Source organism: Girardinichthys multiradiatus, chromosome 18, assembly GCF_021462225.1.
Source record: "Girardinichthys multiradiatus isolate DD_20200921_A chromosome 18, DD_fGirMul_XY1, whole genome shotgun sequence".
NCBI classification, from domain to species: domain Eukaryota; kingdom Metazoa; phylum Chordata; class Actinopteri; order Cyprinodontiformes; family Goodeidae; genus Girardinichthys; species Girardinichthys multiradiatus.
In genome coordinates, this window is record NC_061810.1 from 35,161,571 (window position 1) to 35,178,036 (window position 16,466).

Sequence of the window (16,466 nt, forward strand, 5' to 3'; positions counted from 1 at the left end):
TGACTCTTGCTCCCCTTGCCCAGCCTGTAAATTCAAAGGTCAATAGTTATGTCTTCGTGGGTTTGCAGCTGTGCCATTCTCTTTCCATTTTCCTGAAAATGGATTGAGCAGTCCTCCATGAGATGCTCAAACTCCACACCTTTCTCCCTGACCTTCTGTGTTCCATGGTCTTCATGATGCTGCTTGTTCACTAATGTTCTCTAACAATCCTCTGAAGCCATCACAGAACAGCTGGATTTATACTGAGATTAAGGGTGCTGACTACTTACATTTGTCCGATTATTTTGTAAACTACAAGCGTGTATCATTTTCCTTCCTTGTCAGAATTATGTTCTACGTTGTGTTGGTCTATCACATAAAATCCCAATAAAGCACGATGAAGTTTGTAGTTGTAACCAGCAAAATGAAAAAGGAGCACAACAGTTTTTTTTCAAAGCCCTGTAGCTGTGATGCTGAGAAAGTAATAACTCAGAGGCTTCCTATAGATGGAGACAGAGCTGGTGCTGACATAAGAAAGGAAGTATTTATCATTTAGAATGTGTGCTTGTCTTTTCTCTCCATCTGTCTATCCCTCTGTCACTTCCTTCAACCCTGCCTCTTAACACACACTACCATTTTCCTCTTCTTGTCACTTTGCTCTGTTCCTCCCAGGATCTCAGGCTCCAGGCTTTAGGCCGGCCTCTCCTCGACCAATTAGGCTCACAAAGCCGGTGCCGAAACAGACTTCAGCAGCTGACATCATTCTGGAGAAACCCACAGAGGCAGGGTGGGTTGTCCTTTCTTTCTCCATCAGTCACATTATTCCTCTCTCGTCTTTTACTGATGCTGTTCTAAGAATATCACCTCAAGGCCAATATCAAGGGTTGACCTATTTAACTTTATGCCAGATATTTTCAGCCAGAAAGGTCTTAGCATTCATTTTTATTCCTCTTGAGTTCAGTGCAATTCTACTGATTGCATGAAATTAGAATATATCCTAACAAATGAATGATTGTGATTGGGAAAGCCTTGGGTCTCTTTTAATGCACTTGTTTTGTAGTAAAAGACATTTCATTTTATACAACTGCCGTGTAAAATAGCAGCCTGTCGTACGGGAACTCGTTCACTGCTCTATAATTGGACCCCTAGACTTGTTTGAAAGAGTATTGGTAATGTTTTTCGAGGAAGGCACAGTTAGTGTGTTTTTTTCACATCTTGTGCCAATGTTCTTGAATCACATATCCACTGGGAAGTCTCGCTTATCCCACAAAACTCACTTGGTGGGTGCCGTGCCCAGGACAGAGTCTATTCCTGTCTCTGGCAGACAGAAACCCTGCACTGCCCAGAGCTTCTCAGCTGCTTAAATTAATAAAGAGCTTGGAGGAAAGAGAAAAGAGAAAGAAAGAGATGGAACTTGTTGAGAAAGACAAACCCGTTGCATTGGCTAATTCGAACAACTTTGAGGTGTGAGCATTTGCAAATGGAACTGTGTCTGCTCTAAAGTGCCTCAGGTTCAGTTCTCTCTGTGGAAACTTTGCCCGTAGATCCACCGAAGCAGTGACTCATCTCTCTTATAGAACTCATAAAGTAATAACTGTTTTGTGCCAAACATGCCTCTGAAAGTCAAGTACTTGATGTATATAATTTGTTTTCAGTGTTATCTGACATTGCAGCCTTTTCACAAGGACATGGTGATTTCAGAAGTGGCAGTTCATTTGTTCTGTAACTCCTGGAATCCCTGTGGCATTAAAGAAACTCACCTTCTGCATCATCAGTCCACATTACAGTGCGTTTCAGAGGTAGCAGCACCTCTCTGAATGCACATTGTCAAGACAGGGTATGGCTGACAAATTTGTCTGCTTTGACTGACTGCAAAGGGAAAAATTTTGGTTTTAATGAGACTTGGTACAACATTTTAGACCAACAGCGAAACTTATAATATCTGATGATAATATTATTTGTAAAGCTACAGCAGTGAAATTCTGGGCTTTGTACTTTGATGTGTAGGTTATTAATTATGGTAGAGCAGGAGATGTTCCCACCATAAATCTGTGAGCTAGGAATTGCAAAGAATGTTACTCTAAAATAATTGCAATCTTTTTAATGATTCTTAAACAATTAGGCATGGGGCAGTATGAGATTCTCATGCTACGATAACCTTCATTACAAATACTACAGATTTGTGTTTACAGAAAAAGTGATATTTCTTTTAAATGTGTAATGTAGAACATTTCAGTTTAGTTTATGTACTCGTCGTCTTCCGCTTATCCGGGACCGGGTCGCGGGGGCAGCAGACTAAGCAGAGACGCCCAGACGTCCCTCTCCCCAGACACCTCCTCCAGTTCCTCCAGGGGGAGCCCAAGGCGTTCCCAGGCCAGCCGAGAGACATAGTCCCTCCAGCGTGTCCTGGGCCGTCCCCCGGGCCTCCTCCCAGTGGGACGTGCCTGGAACACCTCCTGAGGAAGGCGTCCAGGAGGCATCCGATATAGATGCCTGAGCCTCCTCAACTGGCTCCTCTCAATGTGGAGGAGCAGAGGCTCTACTCCGAGCTCTTCCCGGATGGCTGAGCTCCTCACCCTATCTCTAAGGGAGTGCCTGGCCACCCTACGGAAGAAGCTCATTTCAGCCGCTTATATCTGGGATCTCGTTTTTTCGGTCATGACCCAAAGTTCATGGCAATAGGCGAGGGTAGAAACGTAGACCGACCGATAAATCGAGAGCTTCGCTTTTCGGCTCAGCTCTCTCTTCACCACAACAGACCGGCACAGTGCCCCCGTTACTGTGGCAGCTGCACCGATCCGTCTGTTGATCTCCCGCTCCATTCTTCCCTCAATTGTGAACAACACCGCGAGATACTTGAACTCCTCCACTTGAGGCAGGAACTCCCCTCCAACCTGAAGAGAACAAGCCACCCTTTTCCGGTCGAGAACCATGGCCTCGGACTTGGAGGAGCTGATCTTCATCCCAGCCGCTTCACAATCTGCTGCGAACCGCTCCAGCGCATGCTGTAGGTTTTGGCTAGACCTACAGGGGCCAACAGGACCACGTCATCTGCAAAAAGAAGAGACGAAGTCCACTGGTCCCCAAACCAGACCCCCTCCGGCCCCTGGCTGCGCCTAGAAATCCTCTCCATAAAAAATGTGAACTGGACCGGTGACAAACGACAGCCCTGTCTGAGTCCAACATGCACTTAGTGTATGTTGGACTTAGTGCCGGCAATGCGGACCAAACTCCTGCTCCGCTTGTACAGAGACCGGATGGCCCCTAATAAAGGGCCCCCAATTCCATACTCCTGGAGCATTCCCCACAGGGCATCACGAGGGACACAGTCGAATGCCTTCTCCAGGCCCACAAAACACATGTGGACCGGTTGGGCAAACTCCCATGAACCCTCGAGTACCCTGTAGAGGGTATAGAGCTGCTCCATTGTTCCACGGCCAGGACAAAAACAACACTGCTCCTCCTGAAGCCGAGGTTCGACTATCGGCCGGACTCTCCTCTCCAATACCCTGGCGTAGGCCTTACCAGGGAGGCTGAGGAGTGTGATACCCCTGTAGTCGGAACGCACCCTCCGGTCACCCTTCTCATGAACAAGGACCACCACCCCAGCGTGCCAGTCCAGAGGGACTGTCCCCGACCACTATGCAATGTTGAAGACGCGTGTCAACCATGACAGCCCCACAACATCCAGAGATTTGAGGTACTCAGGGCGGATCTCATCCAACCCCGAAGCCCTGCCACCACGGAGCTTTTTAACCGCCTCGGTGACTTCAGCCTGGGTGATGAAAGAGTCCAACCTCGAGTCCCCAGCCTCTATTTCCACCAGGGAATGCGTGATGGCAGGATTGAAGAGATCCTCCAAGTACTCCTTCCACCAGCCGATAATGTCCCCAGTCAAGGTCAGCAGCCTCCCACCCCCACTGTAAACAGTGTTGGTGAAGCACTGCTTCCCCCTCCTGAGGCGCCGGATGGTTTGCCACAATTGCTTCGAGGCCAACCAGTACCCGTACCCGTCAGCCGCCTCAGGAGTCCCACAAGCCAAATCTGGTCAAAGCTCCCCTGGAGGTGGGAGTTAAATACATCCCTGGCCGAGGGCTCTGCCAGACGTTCCCAGCAGAGCCTCACTATGCTCTTGGGCCTGCCAAGTTTATCAGTTTGAACATTAAATATCTTTTTTTTTTGAGTGTATTCAATTGCATTTGGGTTGAACGGGATTTGCAATTCATTGTATTCTATTTTATTTACGGTTTACGCAACGCCGTAACTTCATTGGAATTGGCGTTGCAATTTTATTCAACTTTCTTAAAGTGAGCAGAAAATATCTAATACCTAATGCTGGATGTTCAATGAGCTGAACAAAGCAGAAACCATTTTATCAGCCACCAGGAGCTTCAGGGCCTAAAAACATGTGACTAAACGTCAGATATTCCTGCCTTCAAGATAAGCCAGAAAATAATAGATCCATGTCATATTTTTGGCATAGTAAGAGAAAAGGACTAATTGAGGACACAATCTCTTCCTTACCGGTGAACAATTGGTTTTCTTTCTGCTGACTCACTCATGCCTTCATACAAAATATTTTGTATTCAGTTACTCCTTTGCAACTGTTCCCATCTAATAGAATAATACAAAAAACTCAGCTTATTAAACTTGGCTGTCTAATATTTTATGTAATATTTTAGCCTGATTGTAACGCAGTGATAGTTCACCTAAACATGAAAAAGAAGTCTCATTGATTTTATTTCTTTGAATGGATAAATCACAATGAATACTCATCCTATTTGACAGTAAAAAGCCAGCTAGTATAAGAGCTCTTGTCAGGCTTTGTTTATTATTTCACTACCTGGAGGAGAGCAGTTACTTTCAGAGAAAATGACTTGAAGATTAACTAATTAGTACTAATTGTTTTTTGTATAATTTCATTGTGAAATGTCAAGATCACTGTCTTGTCATTTAAGATGTCATTAGTCAAAAATAATATTACAAATGTCTAACAATATGAAATGATGCGATGTTGACGTTTTATTTCTAAAAGGTCAACTTGACTTTGAACAATCTTCTACGAAAAACAAAAACACATTTCCTCATATTTGATGGCATAAATTAGGGAGAAAGACTGAAATTATGGCCGTAATAAACGTTCTTGTCAGATATTAATCTGAAGAATTTAACCTTAGGTGCTAAACCTTCATTTCATAAATATTATGAACCTGGATAGACGATGTAAACTTCAGTGTGACTGGTTAATGGTGCTTAAGGCTTTGTTTCTTTTTTTTATGTAGAAACTTGCTGTTGATTCACTTCTATCAAAAGTCGACCCTCATTTATTGTGAGCTGGATGGAGTAATTTGTTTTGGGTCTATAATGTTTTATTGAGCTATGTTTTGGGGTCTGAAGGTTATTCCCTAAATCACAGTGAAGCACTAAGTTAGATGTCTTGACTGGACCGTGTAGTGGTCTAAAACAATATTTGTGCCGCAGCAGAAAGGACATAAATGGAGTTTGAATCACAGAATAATGGGTCGTATTATTAATTGTAACCAGTGTAGTTTGGTCTGGACAACCAGTGTGGCCAGATCAGAAACAAGCAAGTAGCTCTATGAAAGCAAGCTCAACGGGCAACCACCACACGGTGTAAAACAGAGGCTCTTTGTAAACAATGTAAATGTATACAAATATAATGGCATTATAGATAAGCAACAGCAAAATTAGGCTAATCGCTTTAACCATATAGCATTTTAGTAAGTCAAATTCTATGAATAACTTGTACTTTAAAACGTGGATCAAAAGAAAAGTGCATTTTGCATATGTAACAACAGAGTAACAGTAAACACAGTCATTAAAAAACTTTCTTTCAACTCTGTGTTAAAGAAAAGACACACATGAGCCAATTCAAACCGGCTGATTGTAAAACCATCTCTATTCGTGGTCAGAAATCACATATGTAAAAATTGGCATAATGCCTGGCACAAATGAAAAAGATCTAAAATCTGCATTTACCTGGACTACAATACATCATTGCTATTTTCCCCACTAACTGCAAGCCATTCTCCCGCTGTCACTCTGAGCTCTGGTGGCACGATAACCAGGAAACGAGGATGGAAAGGATAAACTACTTACCACTCGTGTTTTCCTTTATTGTGGGGGAGCTGGGAGATAATCAAGGTGTTTCACTCAGAGAGAAAGCAAAGCCCAAATAAGCAACTTCACGTTCAAAAACAAGCCCAAAGAACTGCAACCAATGACTCACGAGATTCGCAAGCAACTTTAGAAGAAAACAAGCCCAAAGAAGCATATAATAAGCAGACCTGGCAAAACATTGGACAACTGATAGATGATATCTAAATGTAAGGACATTTCGACATGTGCCAGCTTGTTTTTGATGTCTGAGGAAATTGATATAATTACTCTATAACTCCTAAACCAGCAAAAAACTTGCAAGAATGTTTTTTTGTTCTTTTGTTTTAAGAGATGCACCAAGAAACCGACTGGTGAACAGAATCAGCTCATTTTCCAACTGGCTGGTTACTGGACAGTTGCATAATCCAGAATCCCATTTTTTTCTGATCACTGATCAGCAGATAAGAGGAATCCTGAACTGAGAACAGTCTCTTCTTATTCTTTCAAGCTTTCAGTGTCTGTCTGCCATGAAACATGCAGATTCTGGAGAGGTTGGCAGCTTTTTGGAAATCTTGGACTTTTTTTGGTAATACACACAGAGATTGCTGTTTTAGTAATGCTAGCTGCGTCAAGTGTGTAAATCGCTACCATAAATTTCTGATGAATGAAATCCAGCTGTCTCTCAGCCATGCAGTCGGACTTCATCGCTGCTCTTAACATGAATAACTGATAACTGCCCACAGCTGGAAGGGTAGAAAAAACATTTGAATGTTTTTCTTATAACTTCAGATTCGCAATGCTGTCAAATTCTGATTGGTGCATCTCTTTTGATCATATTTTACTTTGACGGAGCAGTCGACCTCCTTAATCCATTTACTCAGGAGTTTTCGTTTAGGTTTTGACAGTTGAAAGTTTACTCTTATATTTTCTCGGGTTTTATTGTGTAGATATCTTCGAAAAGTTCATTTAATTAAAACCTTTGTGTCTGAACACATTTTGAAGAGAGAAAACCCAGATAAGACATAATGGAGAGATAACTGATTAAAAGACTTGCCTCTTTTATATACAGCAGCTGATTGGAGAAGCTCTGGCCCCCATTTTCCTGAGGTAAAACAAAAAACTGCTGTTTATTTTTCTGTCAATGTTGGATTGAGTAAATCCTCTCTCATTGTTGACTCTTGGTGTTCATTGTCGCAGGATGGCAAGATTTAATTTGAGGATTTGGAGCAGAAAAATGTGTGAAGAGACCATCATATTTGTTGTTTCAGGCCTGGTTTGTTGTTTATAATTGACATTTTTCAGCCTGGAGGGAAGCATTCAGCTCCATCATCAGAGTCATTCATGTGGTTTAGTGCCTCACATGCATATTTGAGGAAAACATTCATGTGACAGTGATAAAGCCACAGATTTTGCCAGTTTGCTTATCACTGGAGGCGTTTGCAAATGCATTGTTTGATGACTAAGACTCCTGCAGTCTCGTATTTGTTGTTTTTTTGCCCTGCTTTATGCTTTATGACTGTTGTTATAGAAGCAGAGAATGAAAAATCTGAATACTGAGCACATTTGAAAAAATAAATCAGATTTGAAAATGAAAACTTGATGTAAAATAGTTTGTTGTTTTACAGGTATACTGACTGTTTTTGTTCTCCTCGGGTTGAGAAAATAACAAAAACCCATCAGTGGTGACATCATGCGTCTGTTTTTCATTTCCACCAGCTCTTACCGGTGCTAACGTCGACTTTGTCCCTTATGACTACTTTTTCCAAAACAACATCTATTCTTGCTCTGTCTACCTTTGTCATTGTGTCTGTTTGAACGCTTCCGAGCGACCACGAGACAATGCAGCTTGCGATTTCATCTTTTCACCCATGAGCACAGAGGAAGATAAGATTTACTGTATGTATCCATGGTGAGGGCCCCAGATTTAGAACCTGGATGATTTTGGATGACCAACCGCTGCTCCATCAGCAGGTCAAACAAATCGATAAAAGAGATGAAAGCCCCACTCAGCAATACTGGAAACCTTTCATCTCTCTTTCCATCTTTGGATAAGTATTTTATCACTTAGTCAATTTTGGATTTGTAGTTTAATATTTATAATTATGGCTCTTTAAAACCGGTTTCTTTACCCTTTCTGTAATTCTGACTTAATTTACCTCTTGTTGTCCATTACCTATTTTTTCCATCCCAGCCTGTGTCCATGTTAAAGCATGCATGTCATCATTCCAGGCGCTTCAAGGCAGTAGCTTTTTGCCCAAAATGAAGTGATTTGATTTATTGTTATGCGATGTTGAAGGAAAATGGCTCATGGTTGTCCAATATCTTTGCAAATGTTTTCAGCCGCCCTAAGTAAAAACCACTAGAAGATCTCTTGGGGTGTGTCTCTAACAGCTTTGAACATCTCTAGACTGAAATGTTTGCCCATTCTTTTTTGCTAAATATTTCAGCGCAGTCAGATTGGAAAGAGAACATCTGTGAACAGCAATTTTCCAGTCTTTCCACAGATTCCTTATTAGATTCAAGTCTGGGATTTATTTGAACCATTCTAAGACATAAATGTGCTTTGTTTTAAGCCATTCCATTGTCGTTCTGACTCTTTTTTAGTGCCCTTGTCCAGCAACTTTGTCCAGGCTTAACAAAGCATCCCCACAGTATGATGCTTTCACCACCATGTTTAACTATTGGTATGATGTGTTAAAGGTGCTTTCTGAGTCTTAAAAGAAGGCCAAAACGTTTTCATTTGAACACAGCAGCTTCTTCAACATGTCACTTCTACGGGTTGTGGGATACTGCAAACAGGACTTCTCATGGCTGTCCCTCACCAATGGCTTCCTTCTTGCCACTCTTCCATGAATGCAAAATTTGAAGAGTGCACAAATAATAATTGCATCAACAGATTCTCTTACTTAAATTGGGAGCTGTGAGCGGTACAACTCCTCCAGAGTTACCATGAGCCTTTTTGCTGCTTCTCTGATTAATCCTCTCATTATCCATCAGTCTAGGCGGCCGGCAATCCAGACTCTCTGTGGTTAATAAATAAATAAGTACCTTTATCACATTGCCATAACTTTCTGTAATCATTCCACTCTCTACTTTCACCTTCAGCGCGCAAGGTCCTCTTTACTTTTGCAGGTGTAACCCAGGTTAAAAACTGTATTTTCCCACTCTCTCGGTTACTTGAACACACCATAGTCACGTGACAGCGAAAAAGGTATGTTTACAAGCAGTCTTTTGTACCAGAATGTATGAATGATGGTTGGTCTTGTTTATTTGCCACCTTGTCAGAAAAAGCCTGGGTGCCCCCTTGACTCTCTGAATAATACGTGAGCCGGCAGTGCGTTTTATGCTGCTTTTGCAACACTGGTCCTCTGATGCCCTATCAGACTGCATATCAACTAGTTTGAGAGTGGAAACAAAGTGGACTGTTCTGCCATTTTAATATTTATGGCTGTTGTGTTGCTCTGTGGTCAAAACTGATGTGAGTTCAGCTGAGGTCCAAGGAGCACAATAGAAAGAAGTTGTTTGTTTGAGGGCTTCTGCACTGCTAAATATAGCTCAGAGAGGGACGTTACAAGAGCCAGGCTGAGAGGATTATAAAGCCAGGACTCAGGGATGCCCAGCTGAGACCATGCTCATTCAAAACAAGGCTCAGACCAGACAGTTGGCCTGCACTTGATACCTTTCCTAAAAACAACTTGCTCAACTTCAGATGGGGAAAACCAAGAATTTCTAGTATGTGAATGATTGTTTAGAATTAAAAGACTACTATCTAAAATGTACTATGCTCTACTATACATAATGATATACCGCCCTCATGGGCCTCTCCTTCTGCTTCCCCAGTTTCCTGTTTGAGAACAGCACGACAAAGGACCTAACCCAGGAGGAACACCTAGCCACAAACAAAATAGTGTCCAATGACAGACCAGAGAAAAGCAGCACTGTTATCTCAGTGCCAAGCAGCATGCTGAAAAGCATCCGCCAGTACAAGGAAAACTACAACACCTACCTGCGTGCTGTGTCTCATGGGGTTATTGATAGCTTCCACCCCTGGATCGCTGCCGACAGGTAACAAACAAAAAAAGCTGAAAAGTTTGTGTCAAAAGTCTGCTTTAAAATATTTAACATATTTCCATTGTGTTAGCCTATGGGCCCAGGCTTTCTATTCTGACCTTCTTCCTAGAGCTTTTACATCACCTTGTAAAGTATTTACACTCCTTGAACCTTTTCACATTTTATCATGTTACACCTTGAAACATTTATGTGTTATTGTATGGTAGGGTGGGACATCAGCTTCAAACTAGAGGTTGGAGGTGATGTCCCGTCCTACCACTGTGTGTGAGTCCATGTATAACATGCTCATTATCAGTCCCATATCAGGGAATTAAGAGATACTAGAGATAGATTTCTGCAGCTCTGATTTTAGGGGAGAAAAAAGAAACAATATTGTGTGAGGATATCCAATTATTTTACTCTTTCTGAAGGCAGATTCCAGACACATGTTGGCTTTTACACCCCCCTGCAATCCTGACACAGTGCAGCATCCTTCCTGAGTGATGAAACGGTAATGAGCAGCCGGGTGCTGGTGTGCAGCCACACCACCTGGAGGTTCTCATTCAATCTGTCTGCTGACAGATTGATTGCTACATAGAATCTTAAGCACTGCCAAAACATACATCCTTGAAGCTATTCTGAGTTCTGACTTTAACACTTGGCAAAACCAAGGAGGATAATAACTCAGTGTTTGAATGAATTTACTCATTCTGAGACCTAAATTACATTAATCTCATCCAACACAATTATTGATGCGCTAAATATGTAAAGCACAGCGAGCTGTTCATAGCAGCAAGCATGGCTCAAGGTATTTTAACTGTGATACCTCGTAATGGCTGTTCCAATCAAACAGTCTTCTCTGTGTGGTTCTCTGTCTGCTGCTGAGAGTAAATCATTCTTGTTTTTACCCTTTAAATGTTTCAACAACATAAAATTACTCTGATTGTTTTTGCTATCCTGACATCTTAAAGATCTGATGGGGTTTTTGGACTTCTTGAGTGCACTCTCACCTCTCCCTGTTGTGATGTTTGTTTGTGTGTGTGTTGACCCAGATAATGTTCCAACTGTGGCTTGTGGGAGTTTTTACATGTTGTCTTCTAGACCCCATTCACCAGGCTAAAATCTACAGGGGATCACCCTAATATTTTCAGTCAGATTAGAAAGGTTCCTTGTTACTCTGCCTGCTTTGTCTAATGTTTGTTTCTGTCCTGCAGCCTGGCAGAGGAGTTGCTATCAGAGGCATTGGCTGACGTGGCGAAAGAGTTTCAGGATGTTGTGGAGGAGTACGCTGAGGCTGTCTTCACCTCAGAGTTTCTGCAGCCCATCCAGTCACCTCCTGCTTCAGCTGAAGCTGTGAGCAATCAGTAGGACGCCACAGCAATGTGTCTGCTGCAGTTTCCAATTACCTGTACCATGTATTTGTTCATTGTATTGAATCTGCCTTTTTAGACAAGAACAACTTTTTGACACAAAACTACAAATATTTATTTTCATAGAATTTAGCATATTTTGAAAAAAAAAATTTTTTTCACAGCCTGTGTATTTATTTTTAAACTTTATTTTATGTTTTGAGCGAAATAGAATGTTATTTTACTGAGATGTCAGTTATGTTTAAAGAAGCTGCTGCAGATGATAAATGAATTACACAGGGAAGCAATGTCTCATCACTCTCTATGGTCCATTTGTATCTGTGAAAGTATTCCTCGGGGAAAGTTAGTTTATGGTAGATAAGCTTGGAGAGACCATTACGACATTGCAGAGGATTATAAGATAACTGTCCTCCCTTTGCACTTGGTTTAAATCTCCCCGAGGATTACTCGCTTTCTATTTTCATCGTGAAATACGGAAATGAATAATTCCATATGGTCTCCATTTAGAAATGTCTGGAAGGCAAATCGCAACTCATGTTTTTTTCCACTGCTGCTTGAATTCTTCTTTTGCTTTATTATTAAATAAAGGGTTTCCGTGCTTCAGTTTCTTCCTTTCTTTCAATGTTTAATGGAATATTACAGTATGTCTGAGCACAGGGAAATGGGGATGTCTTTGACCATAAAGGCTCTCCTTTTGGGGAAGTTTAAATTGATTTAATTACTCTTCCTTCAGTGCAATCCAGCAGTCATCTCAGTTCATTGTAGCTCAATATACTAAAGGAAAATAAGGCCAATAGATAATGAATTACACTACAGATAATTACAATTTGAGTCAACCATAATAATAGTAAAAGTCTCAATTTTGACAACAGAGAAAACAAGACATACTTGGCCCATTTATAAAAAGTCTTGAGTCCTTTTATAGCAACATGAAAGGCATTCAGCCAGAACAGGAAGGACGTATGCAGATGTTTCTTTGGACTGTGGGGACAGGCTTGCAGCAGCGTTCATACATTGACTGCAAAATTTGAAGCTCCATCTTTATTCATGGCTGTACTTGGGTGTTCAACAAAATACAGGTCCTTCTCAAAAAATTAGCATATTGTGATAAAGTTCATTATTTTCTATAATGTAATGATGAAAATTTAACAGTCATATATTTTAGATTCATTGCACACTAACTGAAATATTTCAGGTCTTTTATTGTCTTAATACGGATGATTTTGGCATACAGCTCATGAAAACCCAAAATTCCTATCTCACAAAATTAGCATATTTCATCCGACCAATAAAAGAAAAGTGTTTTTAATACAAACAACGTCAACCTTCAAATAATCATGTACTGTTATGCACTCAATACTTGGTCGGGAATCCTTTGGCAGAAATGACTGCTTCAATGCGGCGTGGCATGGAGGCAATCAGCCTGTGGCACTGCTGAGGTCTTATGGAGGCCCAGGATGCTTCGATAGCGGCCTTTAGCTCATCCAGAGTGTTGGGTCTTGAGTCTCTCAACGTTCTCTTCACAATATCCCACAGATTCTCTATGGGGTTCAGGTCAGGAGAGTTGGCAGGCCAATTGAGCACAGTGATACCATGGTCAGTAAACCATTTACCAGTGGTTTTGGCACTGTGAGCAGGTGCCAGGTCGTGCTGAAAAATGAAATCTTCATCTCCATAAAGCTCTTCAGCAGATGGAAGCATGAAGTGCTCCAAAATCTCCTGATAGCTAGCTGCATTGACCCTGCCCTTGATAAAACACAGTGGACCAACACCAGCAGCTGACACGGCACCCCAGACCATCACTGACTGTGGGTACTTGACACTGGACTTCTGGCATTTTGGCATTTCCTTCTCCCCAGTCTTCCTCCAGACTCTGGCACCTTGATTTCCGAATGACATGCAGAATTTGCTTTCATCCGAAAGAAGTACTTTGGACCACTGAGCAACAGTCCAGGGCTGCTTCTCTGTAGCCCAGGACTGGGGAATGCGGCACCTGTAGGCCATTTCCTGCACACGCCTGTGCACGGTGGCTCTGGATGTTTCTACTCCAGACTCAGTCCACTGCTTCTGCAGGTCCCCCAAGGTCTGGAATTGGCCCTTCTCCACAATCTTCCTCAGGGTCCGGTCACCTCTTCTCGTTGTGCAGCCTTTTCTGCCACACTTTTTCCTTCCCACAGACTTCCTACTGAGGTGCCTTGATACAGCACTCTGGGAACAGCCTATTCGTTCAGAAATTTCTTTCTGTGTCTTACCCTCTTGCTTGAGGGTGTCAATAGAGGCCTTCTGGACAGCAGTCAGGTCGGCAGTCTTACCCATGATTGGGGTTTTGAGTGATGAACCAGGCTGGGAGTTTTAAAGGCCTCAGGAATCTTTTGCAGGTGTTTAGAGTTAACTCGTTGATTCAGATGATTAGGTTCATAGCTCGTTTAGAGACCCTTTTAATAATATGCTAATTTTGTGAGATAGGAATTTTGGGTTTTCAAGAGCTGTATGCCAAAATCATCCATATTAAGACAATAAAAGACCTGAAATATTTCAGTTAGTGTGCAATGAATCTAAAATATATGAATGTTAAAATTTCATCATGACATTGTGGAAAATAATGAACTTTATCACAATATGCTAATTTTTTGAGAAGGACCTGTATATGCCATACAGGCTTGCATCTGAACTGACATGGAAGTTAGTCAGCTTGAATCGTCAGGAAGCGTTGCTTGTACTCTGATGAGAGAAGTTAATTTTTCTTCACTGTTATGCATCAGAAATTTAGAGGACAAATCGGAATATGCAGCAGATGTAACTTGATGCGTGCTGACAGGTGACAAACTGTCATTATAAAGTCGCCTGAAAGCAAGCATAAGAATTTTAATGACTTTCCGAATGCCAAAATGTGATGGATAGGCAGCTGGGTCAAAGCATTTTGCACTCTGTTGTGTGCAGTGGTCAGGAGCTACCAAGCAAGGAGGTGGTCTTGAGAGGCGAAGGTTTATTGATGCTCAAGGTTTTCAATCCAGAAGAAGAGCACCTGTTACTCAAGTTGCTAGAGAATGAGAGAACATTCATTGGTTAAAATGGCCCAGTCAAAGTCTAGACATGTATCCTTAGATTCTGTAGGAAAACATGAAATTTGATGTTTCCGGATATTATCTATCCTATCTGAACTCAAGCTAGGTTTTAAAAAAGCAGAGCTAGAAGAGACTTGCAGATGTCACAGCAGTGGGTGGCTCTTCAAAATGTTGACGCAAGCAGGTGGATGACACCAAAATTTTAGGATTTTTATTTGTAAAAAAAAATAAAACATATATCCTTCTACTTAATAGTTATGAACTACTTTGTGTCTAAAAAGACCAGAATTAGCAACAACTTTGCATATAATTCTATTTTATAATGAGCTTAAAGGTTAGACCTTGCCTCCAGCCAGCACTGACTCTTTATCAAAGCTAATTTCCAAACTGGTCAGGATTCAACTGACTGTAGCACATTTGTGATGCTTCGAGGAGGAACTATTGTATGCTGGTAAAGTATGTCACATTTTTTACTTTAAGTCATTCTTTTACCGATGCTCTGTATTCATATCAGATGGATGTCGAGTCTTCAGGTTTATTCGTCATGCTGGCATCAAGGCTGGCCATTGTTGAGCAGGCAGTACTGCTGTAGCATGCACTGAAATGTCTTCTGATGCAAATACATAGTTTTTGGTAAATCTTTTTTAGGCTGCATTTTCTTTCGGAGATTTTCAACGACACAAAAGGTGGGAGGTTTGAGCTGGTTTCAACATACATTTGGATATATTTATATCTAATATTTTGTCAATTAATAATAATACATTTTTTCATTCATTTATTATTTATGCATCACTGCATCTATTTTCAAATGTATATAAAAGCAATGTCTTCTGAGTTAAAAGTATTCCAATGATGGTAGAGACCTGTATACTTCTTTGTTCTACAAAAAACAAGATTAAAGTATAAACAGTTTATTTTTCAAATATCAAACTTTGCGAGCTTTGCTCACCTACAGATTGACATTTCTTCTCATTATGACTCAGGTTGGATGGAGAGCATATGTGAAAAGCTAATTTTAAGCCATGCCACAGATTCTAAATTGGACGTAGCTCTGGATTTTGACTGGACCATTAACAACACATGAATATGTAATAACTTAAACAACTCTACTGTAACTCTGGCCATTATGTTTAAGGTCATTGTCTTTTTAAAAAGCAAATCTCTACCTCAGTCAGGTTTTCTTCCACGATTGCTCTTTGTTTGCCTTCCCAGCTTCCCTGTCTCTGCTGAAGAAAAACATCCCCACCACCATGTTTATTGATGTGTTCCAAGAGATGTGTCCCCTATATGGCTCATGGCCTACTTTAAACTGGAGATCTTACTGCTTTCCTTCAAAGCCAAAACAAATTCCTTGTATGTCCAAAAACGTACTTGGCAATAAAGCTTTTCTGATTCTGATTCAATAGTGGCTTCCTCCTTGCTATTTCTCCATAGGCCAGATTTGTAGAGTGCATGACTAATAGTTCTGTCACCAGATTCTTCCACCTGAGCAGGGGATCTCTGCCGCCCCTCCAGAGTTACCTCTTGGCTACTTCAATGATCATTGATTTCCTTGCTCACCTTGTCAGTTTAGGTAGATGACCATGTCATACTTGGCCTATAGTTGTGTCAAAGATTTTTCCATTTTCAGATGATGGATTGAACATTGCTCTGTGAGATGGTGAACTCTTATGATATTGTTGTGCTTTAAATGTCCCAACAAATCTATCCCTGACCCATCTGCTGTGCTTATTGGTCTTCATGATGCTGTTTGTTCTCTGCTGCAGTTAGTTAGTATTGTGATAGTAAATATACAGTACATGAATAAGAGAGAAAAGGACAGATTACTATGTTATCTTTCAGGAGAAATATGTACTAACTACAAAATTGTAAATAAATGATA

General features: G+C 41.2%; 1 protein-coding gene across 5 annotated transcripts in view; it reads left to right on the forward strand.

Annotated features, from left to right (window-relative positions):
- kiaa0753 (KIAA0753 ortholog) overlaps window positions 1-12,122 on the forward strand; it is a 31,852-nt gene extending 19,730 nt beyond the window's left edge. For all 5 annotated transcript variants that reach the window (XM_047391859.1, XM_047391856.1, XM_047391858.1 and 2 more), the window contains 3 exons: window positions 652-766; window positions 9,940-10,164; window positions 11,364-12,122. In XM_047391859.1, the coding sequence (XP_047247815.1) occupies window positions 652-766; window positions 9,940-10,164; window positions 11,364-11,517 (494 nt within the window). In that variant the 3' untranslated portion in view covers window positions 11,518-12,122. The remainder of the gene's footprint in view (window positions 1-651; window positions 767-9,939; window positions 10,165-11,363) is intronic.
- The last annotated feature ends 4,344 nt before the right edge of the window (window positions 12,123-16,466 follow it).